This window comes from Oncorhynchus nerka, linkage group LG14 (genome assembly GCF_034236695.1).
Source record: "Oncorhynchus nerka isolate Pitt River linkage group LG14, Oner_Uvic_2.0, whole genome shotgun sequence".
Taxonomy (NCBI): domain Eukaryota; kingdom Metazoa; phylum Chordata; class Actinopteri; order Salmoniformes; family Salmonidae; genus Oncorhynchus; species Oncorhynchus nerka.
The window spans coordinates 12,493,903-12,507,599 of record NC_088409.1 but is presented as its reverse complement, the minus strand read 5'-3'; the positions used below and the strand labels follow the sequence as shown (position 1 = coordinate 12,507,599).

General features: G+C 44.1%; 1 protein-coding gene across 1 annotated transcript; it reads right to left on the bottom strand.

Moving 5' to 3' along the window:
- Window positions 1-2,581: 2,581 nt before the first annotated feature.
- has2 (hyaluronan synthase 2) lies at window positions 2,582-9,499 on the bottom strand. The gene is made up of 2 exons (XM_065027430.1): window positions 6,897-9,499; window positions 2,582-5,453 (listed from the first exon to the last, which is right to left on the bottom strand). Exons 1-2 carry the CDS (start codon window positions 6,978-6,980, stop codon window positions 4,518-4,520), a joined length of 1,020 nt encoding a protein of 339 aa, XP_064883502.1. The 5' UTR covers window positions 6,981-9,499; the 3' UTR covers window positions 2,582-4,517.
- Between the last annotated feature and the right edge of the window lie 4,198 nt (window positions 9,500-13,697).

Below are 13,697 nucleotides of genomic sequence, written 5' to 3'. Positions count from 1 at the left end.
GAAATGCTTCTTACGAAGCCACTCCTTTGTTGCCCTGGCGGAGTGTTTGGGATCATTGTCATGCTGAAAGACCCAGCCACGTTTCATCTTCAATGCCCTTGCTGATGGTAGGCTTTGTTACTTTGGTCCCAGCTCTCTGCAGGTCGTTCACTAGGTCCCCCCGTGTGGTTCTGGGATTTTTGCTCACCGTTCTTGTGATCATTTTGACCCCACGGGGTGAGATCTTGCGTGGGGCCCCAGATCGAGGGAGATTATCAGTGGTCTTGCATGTCTTCCATTTCCTAATAATTGCTCCCACAGTTGATTTCTTCAAACCAAGCTTCTTACCTATTGCAGATTCAGTCTTCCCAGCCTGGTGCAGGTCTACAATTTTGTTTCTGGTGTCCTTTGACAGCTCTTTGGTCTTGGCCATAGTGGAGTTTGGAGTGTGACTGTTTGAGGTTGTGGACAGGTGTCTTTTATACTGATAACAAGTTCAAACAGGTGCCATTAATACAGGTAACGAGTGGAGAACAGAGGAGCCTTTTAAAGAAGAAGTTACAGGTCTGTGAGAGCCAGAAATCTTGCTTGTTTGTAGGTGACCAATTACTTATTTTCCACCATAATTTGCAAATAAATTCATAAAAAAATCCTACAATGTGATTTTCTGGATTTTATTTTCTAATTTTGTCTGTCATAGTTGAAGTGTACCTATGATGAAAATTACAGGACTCTCTCATATTTTTAAGTGGGAGAACTTGCACAATTGGTGGCTGACTAAATACTTTTTTGCTCCACTGTAGCGTTTTGGAATTAAACTCTTCACATCTAGAACATTCACAACAGCCAATGTGTTCTTTAGAGTCTCAATGGCTTCTAGAATGGTTGAGTTATTCAGTCCCACAGATCCTCATGGTGTATGTATCAGCTGTACTGCTAATGATTCCACTGTGCAGAGTCTGGCAGCTCTGACCAAGAACTGGAGCTCTGCATGCAGGAGAACATGACATGAGTTACATACATTCATTCCCACAGACAGAGGGGAATGGCTCCAGCTCTGAGCGCTACTTTAATGCCTCTGGCAAAGCTGGGAATGGCGTTTCACTGCTGACGCACTGCAGACCCTGGGTTCAAGTAGTATTCCAAATCTTACACATACTTTCAGTGTTTGCTTTAGCCTGTCTGGAGTGCCCGATGGGCGGGGCTTTACACTTTTGGAATGATTACATTGGTTCCATTTTGCCAGGCAAGCTCAATCAAACATAGACAAAGTATGTATAAGGATTTCGGATAGTTTTTGAACCCAGGTGTGACTCACTGGGGGACTTGGCTCCGATGTTGCCCACATGTGCCGTTCTGGATGTATGACTGGGTCTCTCGGCCTGTTACTACAGTGAGGTAGCTAGACAGAGAAAACACAGCTGGCTTGGTGGCTGTGCAGTACTGAGAGAATTCACATGTAGCTTAAGCCCCACCCTCTTCAACATATATATTTGCTGTTTGCTGAGAATCCGATCTGTCTGTTTTTCTTTCCATGACCCAACCAACCAGGAAGAAGCTGGATTTCTGTTTTTACCACCTGTTGAAAGTGGTATAGTACAATGTTGCGGTTCCAGTTTTCCCTTATGGTCTGAGACCAGACAAGAGTTTTCATCACAAATGGAACCCTATTCCCTATATAGTGTACTCTTCTTGACTTGGGTCATTTGGGAGCCATGTTGGAAACTGGACAGAAATACAGCAGCACTCAGGAGGATTTTAACAGCAGGTGTTCAATCCAATGTTAGTCTAGGAGGACTTGAACATGTCATATTGTTTGAGTAATAACCTAGTTCTGTACTCTGGAAGGGGCTGTCTTGAGTAATAGAGTATTGAGTTAGAATTCTGTGAGAGAATTCTGTGGGAGAATTCTGTGAGAGAATTCTGTGAGAGAATTCTGTGAGAGAATTCTGTGAGAGAATTCTGTGGGAGAATTCTGTGGGAGAATTCTGTGAGAGAATTCTGTGGGAGAATTCTGTGAGAGAATTCTGTGTGAGAATTCTGTGAGAGAATTCTGTGGGAGAATTCTGTGGGAGAATTCCGTGAGAGAATTCCGTGGGAGAATTCTGTGGGAGAATTCTGTGGGAGAATTCTGTGGGAGAATTCTGTGGGAGAATTCTGCTTTAAGAAAAATAAAAATCTTCCCTATTAATACCGTGTGATGTATTTCATTCAAAGTGAACCTCCTGGATGACCTGGGAAGATCAGTGAGAGGATTCTTATGGAATGGCCAAGTCTAGACGACTGATTTCACTACTCTGCTACAGTATACTAAAACGTTTGTGTGTACAATAAATAAGCTTCTCTGCCATGGCAACTCTCCACCCCGTGATACTTGTCTGGAGAAAGGCCCTCTATTCTCCATTGAAACAATAAAACACAACAGCAGCCAAACAGCAACATCCTCCATTGTAAACTAACACTACTACACTAGTGAGAATGTCTCATTTTATGTGCAAACAAGTGTGTTTTACTGACCATCAGTGTTATAAGACACGAGGGAGTCACACATATTCATTATGACAGAAGTAGTATTACAGATCAATGATGACAACTTTCTAGACATAGAAAGACATTATTTATTTATTTTTTGGCACAACACAAAAGTGCTTCAGGATAATACTACCCATGATCCCAAAGTCACGGTTCAATATTCGGTCTGATCAATTCTAATAAAATGGATTAAAATGTGTTCTTAAACTCTCTAAAGAGTCAATAATCAATAATCAATACTCTGGAATAGATCATTACATTTTTGCGAAAATGTATCTTTTGGGATTTTAATCTGATGTGGATTAACGCATTGTTTATACAATTTTCAGAATGCATCATGTGACGAATGTCCTCATGTGAACTCGTATGAAACCTTGAATCCTATTTCAGGAAGTCCTACAGTAAGGCAAGAGGTGGTCAAAACCGCCGCCTGAAGAGATACTGCGTGGCAGGCTTTTGCTCCTGCCCTGCAGTAACAGTTAGCCTGGTCCCAGATCAGTTTGTGCAGATCATTAGATTAGAGTGTGTTAGAGCTAGCCTGGTCCCAGATTAGTTTGTGCTGATCAGTAGATTAGAGTGTGTTAGAGCTAGTCTGGTCCCAGATCAGTTTGTGCTGATTAGTAGATTAGAGTGTGTTAGAGCTAGCCTGGTCCCAGATCTGTTTGTGCTGATCAGTAGATTAGAGTGTGTTAGAGCTAGCCTGGTCCCAGATCAGTTTGTGCTGATCAGTAAATTAGAGTGTGTTGGAGCTAGGCTGGTCCCAGATCAGTTTGTGCTGATCAGTAGATGAGAGTGTGTTAGAGCTAGCCTGGTCCCAGATCTGTTTGTGCTGTCTTGCTAATTTAGATTTGCGAAAGGCTATGTTAAGATTAGGGCTGGAGCAAAATCCTGCAGAACGGCTACCTCTCCACAACCAACGATGGTCTCTATAAGGTCTATTATGAAATGTATATCATCAAATATATCATTATCTATAAACCACAGAATGTTCTTATAAATATTGCTGGTTTTCTTTCAATGTACATAAAAAAAACACAGGTTAATCACCCTTCTTGTATTCAATAACTTATCCCTAGAATTGCATTTTATTGTTATCATTGCAGACAAAAACCCAGCTGTTAACTTCACATTTTTGGTCAGATACACACAGTTGAATGCACAATGCATTTTTTTCTCTCCATTTTATATAAAAAATGAATGAAAATAAAGAATCTTTGGTGTTTATTAAAGCAAAAATAGAATTTAAAAAAGTCTATATAAAAAGGCATTAAAATATAATGTGTAAATTACAAAGTAACAAGTCAACAGATACAGCATGGCCAAAGAACTGAGAAATTCCAGCTTTGACTTTCATTAACAACTGTGTATAAAAAAGAGAGAACAAATATGACCAAAAAACATCATAAATTATGTTATAATCAAGAACGAGCCATTTTCTGGGTGCATCCCGATCACTCACTCATACAATGAAAAGCATAACCACTGAGGTATTTCATCTTCAAATGACTCTGTCAAGCATTATGCACAATGGGAGTGAGACGTAAAAGTGCATAGGACATTATGCATATCATCTCTGTGTATCTATGTGGAAAAAACAGGATGTCCATTTGGTGGTTTTCCATTTGGCAAAACACATCACCAACAAGTGGTTTTTTACCTCATCATCATAATATTTCAGAAGGAAATATCTGAAGTTTCTTGTTGCAGTCAGTCGCAGCAGCAATGATATCGCTCTTCTGGCATCGTCACTTCACGTCACCTGCCGAGAGTCCAACAATCAATGAGCAGTTTGAGATTCTTCACTTTGTAAACGTTGAGAGGGAGAATGTCTGCGTCTCGAACTGCACCCTGATCCGGAAAAAGTCTGTTACTCTTTTTGACCAGAACCCTGTATGGACCCTGGTCAAAAGTAGTGCACTACACAGGAAATAGAGTGGCGTTTAAGACCCAATCGAGGAGTTTCAGTGGAGGAGGAGGGGGAGGAGGAGGAGGAAAGGAGGAAGATGTCATACATCCAGCACCATATCATACTGCTGTTCTTTCTTCCTCTTGCCACATTTAGTGATCAGTACCATGTACAACGTCAAGAGCATGACCCAGTAGCTGGCGTACACTATCGCACCAACGATTAAGACTATCTTTTCAGAGTCTGGAAAAGGAAAATCTTTTCTGGTTTCCTGGACAACCGTATAGATAATGCCAAGGAAGAGGATGGTGAACCAGACCGATATGGGAACGAGCCCTACGAAGTTAGTCACGATCGTCTTCCTCCCTGACGTGCCCCAGCCAGCCTTGTTTATGGTGGCGATAGCGAACATCTTGGCCGGTAGCAGACTGGACATGTACAACACTGAGTAGAAGGACATGAAGACCATGACGATGTTGCCCCTCATGCAAGAGGCAAAGGAGGACTTGATGAGGGCGACCGCCTGGACGATCAACAGGAAGAGAAGGATATTCCAGACCCTCCCCTGGTAGAACAGCTGTATCGCCGTGGCGATGAGGAAGAAGGGGAAGAACCCGGTGATGACAGCCTCGTAGGTCATCCAGAGGTGGTGTTTGTGGAACCACATGGCGTTGTAGAGCCACTCTCTGAAGTAAGACTTACTCCACCGGGTCTGCTGGTTCAGCCAGCGCAGGTAGGTGATGGGGGTCTCGGTCAGGCACTTGGACCGGGCCGTGTACTTGGTGGCGTAGCCCAGGCTCAGCACGCGGTTGGTGAGGTGGCGGTCATCGCCGAAGCTACAGTGGCTGCCCATGAAGGTCTGGTTGTACCAATCCTCTATGAACTCGTGGAGCAAGTTGTTCCTGTACATTCCCAGTGGTCCGCTGATACACTGGACGCAGCCGAAGTAGGACTGACACGCTCGCTCGATGTTGAAGGCCATCCAGTAACGGACGCTGCTAAGAAATGAGATCCAGGACTCGTATTTGTTCAGGATCTGTGGAGGAAGAAAAACACATAAGGTCAGGGTATTTAAAGTTGGTTAACAACTACTGTAAACACATTCTATAGTATTAGCATAGCAACCAACGGCACAATCGTGGGCAATTGGTTTAAGGACCCCTAATTAGCAAAAGAAAATGCTATCAACTCTCCCAGAGCTCCTACAAAAGTTCCACCTATCAACCTGCTATTGTGTAGAATTCTCACGAGAGTAATCAATGTAAGCCTAAGGTATTGGCTAACTCAATTTTGTCGAGGAATGTCCTGTTGTGTAGATGCATTTTTATAGTTGGTATTATTTGGTATTCAGGGAACTTTAAATTAAATAAGGGCAAATTTGGTCCTCAACAACAGTGTAGGCTTAACCATGACTCTTACTCTTGTCCAGAATACTTTACAGGATCATAAAAGAAAGCACTAAAGCTTTATTTTATGCACTGAAGCTTACTTGTTGAAAAAGCTATCAAAATACTTTTACTAGGTTTGTGTTTATTTCTTTGTAGCTTCTAGATGTGGGTCGTAAAAGGCATCAACATCACTACATTGGTTAATAAACCACAGGGTGAGAAGATTCTCTCAGTTTAACCCGGAGCAAATCTGAAGATTCTCTCAGTTTAACCGGAGCAAATCTGAAGATTCTCTCAGCTTAACCCGGAGCAACTCTGAAGATTCTCTCAGCTCAACCCGGAGCAACTCTGAAGATTCTCTCAGTTTAACCGGAGCAACTCTGAAGATTCTCTCAGCTTAACCCCGAACAACTCTGAAGATTCTCTCAGCTTAACCGGAGCAACTCTGAAGATTCTCTCAGCAACTCTGAAGATTCTCTCAGCTTAACCCGAGCAACTCTGAAGATTCTCTCAGCTTAACCGGAGCAACTCTGAAGATTCTCTCAGCTTAACCCGGAGCAACTCTGAAGATTCTCTCAGCTTAACCCGGAGCAACTCTGAAGATTCTCTCAGCCTACATGTGTTTGATACCATTTCATTCAGTCCATAACCCTAATCCAGACATTATTATGAGCCGTCCTCCCCTCAGCAGTATCCACTGGGTTAGATGACCCACCTGCACACCCAGTACATCTCTGAAAGCAGTTGGACAACCCTAGCTTTGTATCCATGCCGTATGTACTGTAGGTGCTGAACCACAGGAGGTTGGAGGCACCTTAATTGGGGAGGACGGGGCTCGTGGTAATGACTGGTGTGGAATGAGTGGAATGGTATCAAATACATCAAACACATGGTTTGCTGCCATTCCATTTACTCCATTCCAGACATTATTATGAGCCGTCCTCCCCTCAGCAGACTCCACTGTGCTGAACCCAACACTAGTATTCTATCAACAGAAGACTGGAGCTGGTTTCAGCACCTACAGTATGGTACCAGGCTAGAAGAACACAGTCTCAGACATACAGACTAGTCAATAACAATGGAGACATTACCTGGACGTCTCCTCCCACTCCTCCCACCATGGGGTCTTCCTCCAGAACCTTCACCATCTCCACAGAGGACGCAGGATCCAGCATAGTGTCAGAGTCACACACCTGAAACACAAGGGGGGACACACAATCCTGTTGAATCCACAAAACACTTCACACCTGAAACACAAGGGTACACGCTATCCAATTCAATCCCCAAAACACTCTCTCTCTCTCTCTCTCTCTCTCTCTCTCTCTCTCTCTCTCTCTCTCTCTCTCTCTCTCTCTCTCTCTCTCTCTCTCTCTCTCTCTCTTTCTTTCTTTCCCTCTCTCTCTCTCTCTCTTCCTCTCTCACTCACTCACACACACACACACACACACACACGCACGCACACACGCACACAAACAACACAAAGTTAGAAAGTTAAACTAGGCCAGAAGATCTCATTACACAGACAAAGAGTCCTTCATCAAGTTTTTGGGCGGGATATGTTTGTTTTATATTGGCCAATTTGACCAATCAGCAGCGCATAAATTACACCGATTACTGATGTTCAGGGTTGGTACATTAATTACACTGATTACTGGTGTACAGGGTTGGTACATTAATTACACTGATTACTGATGTACAGGGTTGGTACATTAATTACACTGATTACTGGTGTACAGGGTTGGTACATTAATTACACTGATTACTGATGTACAGGGTTGGTACATGAATTACACTGATTACTGATGTACAGGGTTGGTACATTAATTACACTGATTACTGATGTACAGGGTTGGTACATGAATTACACTGATTACTGATGTACAGGGTTGGTACATTCATTACACTGATTACTGATGTACAGGGTTGGTACATTAATTACACTGATTACTGATGTACAGGGTTGGTACATTCATTACACTGATTACTGATGTACAGGGTTGGTACATTAATTAGTACAGTGTACAGTGTTGCTTTGTGTTTCTTTGAAACTCTTTTGGATGTCAAGTTGAAGCTTTGTTTGCAACGTGGATGTTTCCCCCGAAAGATCGTTCCAAAACAAGTTAGTGTCAAGTGGGAAGGTCTGTCAGTTGGTCAACAAACAACCGTGTGAGTAAAGTCATATTTGCAGCGATCTCTTCACAGATTAGAAAGGTTTCTTCAGTCACTCCTTAATTGGGAATGATTTCATTGGGTAAGTGAAGTCATTGGGGCCGGTGTAAGGAGGGCTGGGGTTTGGCTGGAAGGAAGGAAGGTTGCTGTGCTGTTTGGGAGGTCATCCTGTACCGGAAGTGATACAGTACGGTTGTGTTCTGACTGAGAGAGGGTTGTGATTGGTTTTGTTCTGACTGAGAGAGTTGTGATTGGTTGTGTTCTGACTGAGAGAGGGTTGTGATTGGTTGTGTTCTGACTGAGAGAGGATTGTGATTGGTTGTGTTCTGACTGAGAGAGGATTGTGATTGGTTGTGTTCTGACTGAGAGAGGATTGTGATTGGTTGTGTTCTGACTGAGAGGGCTGGGTTGTTATTGGTTGTGTTCTGACTGAGAGAGGGTTGTGATTGGTTGTGTTCTGACTGAGAGAGGGTTGTGATTAGTTGTGTTCTGACAGAGAGGGTTGTTATTGGTTGTGTTCTGACTGAGAGAGGGATGTGATTGGTTGTGTTCTGACTGAGAGAGGGTTTTGATTGGTTGTGTTCTGACTGAGAGAGGGTTGTGTTATGATTGGTTGTGTTCTGACTGAGAGAGGGTTTTGATTGGTTGTTTTCTGACTGAGAGAGGGTTGTGATTGGTTGTGTTCTGACTGGGAGAGGGTTGTGTTATGATTGGTTGTGTTCTGACTGGGAGAGGGTTGTGATTGGTTGTGTTCTGACAGAGAGGGTTGTGTTGTGATTGGTTGTGTTCTGATTGAGAGAGGGTTGTGTTCTGATTGAGAGAGGGTTGTGTTGTGATTGGTTGTTTTCTGATTGAGAGAGGGTTGTGTTGTGATTGGTTGTGTTCTGATTGAGAGAGGGTTGTGATTGGTTGTGTTCTGATTGAGAGAGGGTTGTGATTGGTTGTGTTCTGATTGAGAGAGGGTTGTGTTGTGATTGGTTGTGTTCTGATTGAGAGAGGGTTGTGTTGTGATTGGTTGTGTTCTGATTGAGAGAGGGTTGTGTTGTGATTGGTTGTGTTCTGATTGAGAGAGGGTTGTGTTGTGATTGGTTGTGTTCTGACTGGGAGAGGGTTGTGTTGTGATTGGTTGTGTTCTGATTGAGAGAGGGTTGTGATTGGTTGTGTTCTGATGGTGACAGAGATTTTGTCGTATAGCTGTATAGCTGTTTCAAAATGGTCATAAATGGAGAAAGATCAGCTGTTTGAATTGTTTGAAGAGGAATACGTTTAGATTGTGTAGCACTGTGATAATTCAATGTCTATCTTTCTGCTGTAAGAGCAATGTATTAAAACACAAATGGCATGAAAGGAGAATCACTAAAGAGAATGATATGGCCAGAAGATAATCAAACCACCTCAGGAAAAGACTTCTGTTCCCCTAACCAGTCTATTGGTTTTGATACACAGAACACCAACACACACTCCCCCTTTCCTGGTGAGAACAGATCCCCATGTGTAGTTAGGCATAGCCTGTTGGCACGTCTGCTAATGTGTACAACATTCCTCATGTTATTTTCATCATCAGCAGAGTGTGTTTGATTAGGCGAAGCTGCATCACTGCCATAGAAATGGAATTCTGTTTCTTTGATCACTGCCCCATGGCAACCAGTCCCATAGCAACGTTAGCACCAAACCTGTTCTGACGGGTCCATAAATGGCATTAATATTCACAGATCACCCGCATCAAATTACTGCAAAGACTACAGATGCTGAAAACGAAGGGGGAAAGTCCCGTTTAATATTTATAGTTTGACTGTAAAAGAGGTAACAGATTGCAGCTGTAACGAGCCTCAGCTTGGGGAGATGACATGAAAACCGCTAATAATCAGTTGTTCCTTCGATAAGTGGTTATCGGGAATAGCTTGTGTAAAAGGTCTCCTCTGTAAAGCATGTTCAATCTGGCGTCAGTCGGTTGATCTGTGCCACAAATACCACAGGGTTATGACATCACAAAAGGCTAAGGTCGGGGGGGGTCATGAAGTCAGCAGACAAACAATGGATTCACCGCGGTTCCATCTGGATTCACACTACACATAGGACATGTCCTCTGTCTGACAGACAGCATTGTAGTCCTTCTCCTAACATAGGACATGTCCTCTGTCTGACAGACAGCATTGTAGTCCTTCTCCTAACGTAGGACATGTCCTCTGTCTGACAGACAGCGTTGTGGTCCTTCTCCTAATGTAGGACATGTCCTCTGTCTGACAGACAGCGTTGTGGTCCTTCTCCTAATGTAGGACATGTCCTCTGTCTGACAGACAGCGTTGTGGTCCTTCTCCTAATGTAGGACATGTCCTCTGTCTGACAGACAGCGTTGTGGTCCTTCTCCTAACGTAGGACATGTCCTCTGTCTGACAGACAGCGTTGTAGTCCTTCTCCTAACATAGGACATGTCCTCTGTCTGACAGACAGCGTTGTAGTCCTTCTCCTAACGTAGGACATGTCCTCTGTCTGACAGACAGCGTTGTAGTCCTTCTCCTAACGTAGGACATGTCCTCTGTCTGACAGAGTTGTAGTCCTTCTCCTAACGTAGGACATGTCCTCTGTCTGACAGCCTTGTAGTCCTTCTCCTAACGTAGGACATGTCCTCTGTCTGACAGACAGCGTTGTGGTCCTTCTCCTAATGTAGGACATGTCCTCTGTCTGACAGACAGCGTTGTGGTCCTTATCCTAACGTAGGACATGTCCTCTGTCTGACAGAGTTGTAGTCCTTCTCCTAACGTAGGACATGTCCTCTGTCTGACAGCCTTGTAGTCCTTCTCCTAACGTAGGACATGTCCTCTGTCTGACAGACAGCGTTGTGGTCCTTCTCCTAATGTAGGACATGTCCTCTGTCTGACAGACAGCATTGTAGTCCTTATCCTAACGTAGGACATGTCCTCTGTCTGACAGACAGCGTTGTGGTCCTTCTCCTAATGTAGGACATGTCCTCTGTCTGACAGACAGCGTTGTAGTCCTTCTCCTAACGTAGGACATGTCCTCTGTCTGACAGACAGCGTTGTAGTCCTTCTCCTAACGTAGGACATGTCCTCTGTCTGACAGACAGCGTTGTAGTCCTTCTCCTAACGTAGGACATGTCCTCTGTCTGACAGACAGCGTTGTAGTCCTTCTCCTAACGTAGGACATGTCCTCTGTCTGACAGAGTTGTAGTCCTTCTCCTAACGTAGGACATGTCCTCTGTCTGACAGCCTTGTAGTCCTTCTCCTAACGTAGGACATGTCCTCTGTCTGACAGACAGCGTTGTGGTCCTTCTCCTAATGTAGGACATGTCCTCTGTCTGACAGACAGCGTTGTGGTCCTGTCCTAACGTAGGACATGTCCTCTGTCTGACAGAGTTGTAGTCCTTCTCCAAACGAGGACATGTGTCTGACAGCCTTGTAGTCCTTCTCCTAACGCATGTCCTCTGTCTGACAGACAGCGTTGTGGTCCTTCTCCTCATGTCCTCTGTCTGACAGACAGTTGTAGTCCTTATCCTAACGTAGGACATGTCCTCTGTCTGACAGAATAATGACATGTCCTCTGTCTGACAGACAGCGTTGTAGGTAACCTTTTCCTAAGTAGGACATGTCCTCTGTCTGACAGACAGCGTTGTAGTCCTTCTCCTAACGTAGGACATGTCCTCTGTCTGACAGACAGCGTTGTAGTCCTTCTCCTAACATAGGACATGTCCTCTGTCTGACAGACAGCGTTGTAGTCCTTCTCCTAACGAAGGACATGTCCTCTGTCTGACAGACAGCGTTGTAGTCCTTCTCCTAACATAGGACATGTCCTCTGTCTGACAGACAGCGTTGTAGTCCTTCTCCTAACGCCGTAGTACGCCTGTCACATGAAGCTAGTTCCTTGAACAAACGAGGGGTTGTCTGAGGACAGCTTGGGTGTCCTGGGGGGCTTTCCTCTCACAGTGTGGTGAATATTACCCATAATGCACCTGCCAACAGAATAATGACACTGCAAAGCAATGCCGGGTAACACTCTTTACACTAAGTTTCTCTTATGCCTGTGTAGTTAAGTGTTACCCTATGCCAACATATCAATACATCCACACACAGTTATGGTGAGAATATCAGGTTTAGTTCTGTTGACCCTATGGGCCCTGGTCAAAAGTAATGCACTATATAGGGGAAAGGGGGATGGTATTTGGGACGCACTCGGCCATGTTAGTTTATTGTGATGATCATGCAGCATCCGGTAGCTAAATAAAGGTCACGTCAAGTTCATCCACTGACGCAACATATCTTATCAGACATAACAGGACTGCTAAGAGGAATGCTTAAAGGGACAATTCAACCTCATAGCCATCCTCTCCAGCACCAGTCCATCGTCAACATATCTTATCAGACATAACAGGACTGCTAAGAGGAATGCTTAAAGGGACAATTCAACCTCATAGCCATCCTCTCCAGCACCAGTCCATCGTCAACATATCTTATCAGACAGGACTGCTAAGAGGAATGCTTAAAGAGACCATTCAACCTCATAGCCATCCTCTCCAGCACCACTCCATCGTCAACATATCTTATCAGACATAACATGACTGCTAAGAGGAATGCTTAAAGGGACCATTCAACCTCATAGCCATCCTCTCCAGCACCAGTCCATTGTCAACATATCTTATCAGACATAACAGGACTGCTAAGAGGAATGCTTAAAGGGACAATTCAACCTCATAGCCATCCTCTCCAGCACCAGTCCATCGTCAACATATCTTATCAGACATAACAGGACTGCTAAGAGGAATGCTTAAAGGGACAATTCAACCTCATAGCCATCCTCTCCAGCACCAGTCCATCGTCAACATATCTTATCAGACATAACAGGACTGCTAAGAGGAATGCTTAAAGGGACAATTCAACCTCATAGCCATCCTCTCCAGCACCAGTCCATCGTCAACATATCTTATCAGACAGGACTGCTAAGAGGAATGCTTAAAGAGATCATTCAACCTCATAGCCATCCTCTCCAGCACCACTCCATCGTCAACATATCTTATCAGACAGGACTGCTAAGAGGAATGCTTAAAGGGACAATTCAACGTCATAGCCATCCTCTCCAGCACCACTCCAGGACTGCTAAGAGGAATCTCCATCATATCTTATCAGACAGGACATCTTCCAGCCATCCTCTCATCAGAACATCTTATCAGACATTCAACATAGCCATCCTCTCCAGCACCACTCCATCGTCAACATATCTTATCAGACTGCTGCTAAGAGGAATGCTTAAAGGACAATTCAACCTCATAGCCATCCTCTCCAGCACCACTCCATCGTCAACATATCTTATCAGACAGGACTGCTAAGAGGAATGCTTAAAGGGACAATTCAACCTCATAGCCATCCTCTCCAGCACCACTCCATCGTCAACATATCTTATCAGACAGGACTGCTAAGAGGAATGCTTAAAGGGACAATTCAACCTCATAGCCATCCTCTCCAGCACCACTCCATCGTCAACATATCTTATCAGACAGGACTGCTAAGAGGAATGCTTAAAGGGACAATTCAACCTCATAGCCATCCTCTCCAGCACCACTCCATCGTCAACATATCTTATCAGACAGGACTGCTAAGAGGACTGCTAAGAGGAATGCCATCCTAAAGGGACAATTCAGACAGCACTCATAGCCATCCTCTCCAGCACCACTCCATCGTCAACATATCTTATCAGACAGGACTGCTAAGAGG

Coding starts and splice junctions, on each gene's coding strand:
- has2 (XM_065027430.1), bottom strand. CDS start 6,980: ATGCTGGATCCTGCGTCCTCTGTGGAGATGGTGAAGGTTCTGGAGGAA. Junction 5,454..6,896: donor GAGTGGGAGGAGACGTCCAG/GTAATGTCTCCA, acceptor CTTCCTCCACAG/ATCCTGAACAAATACGAGTC.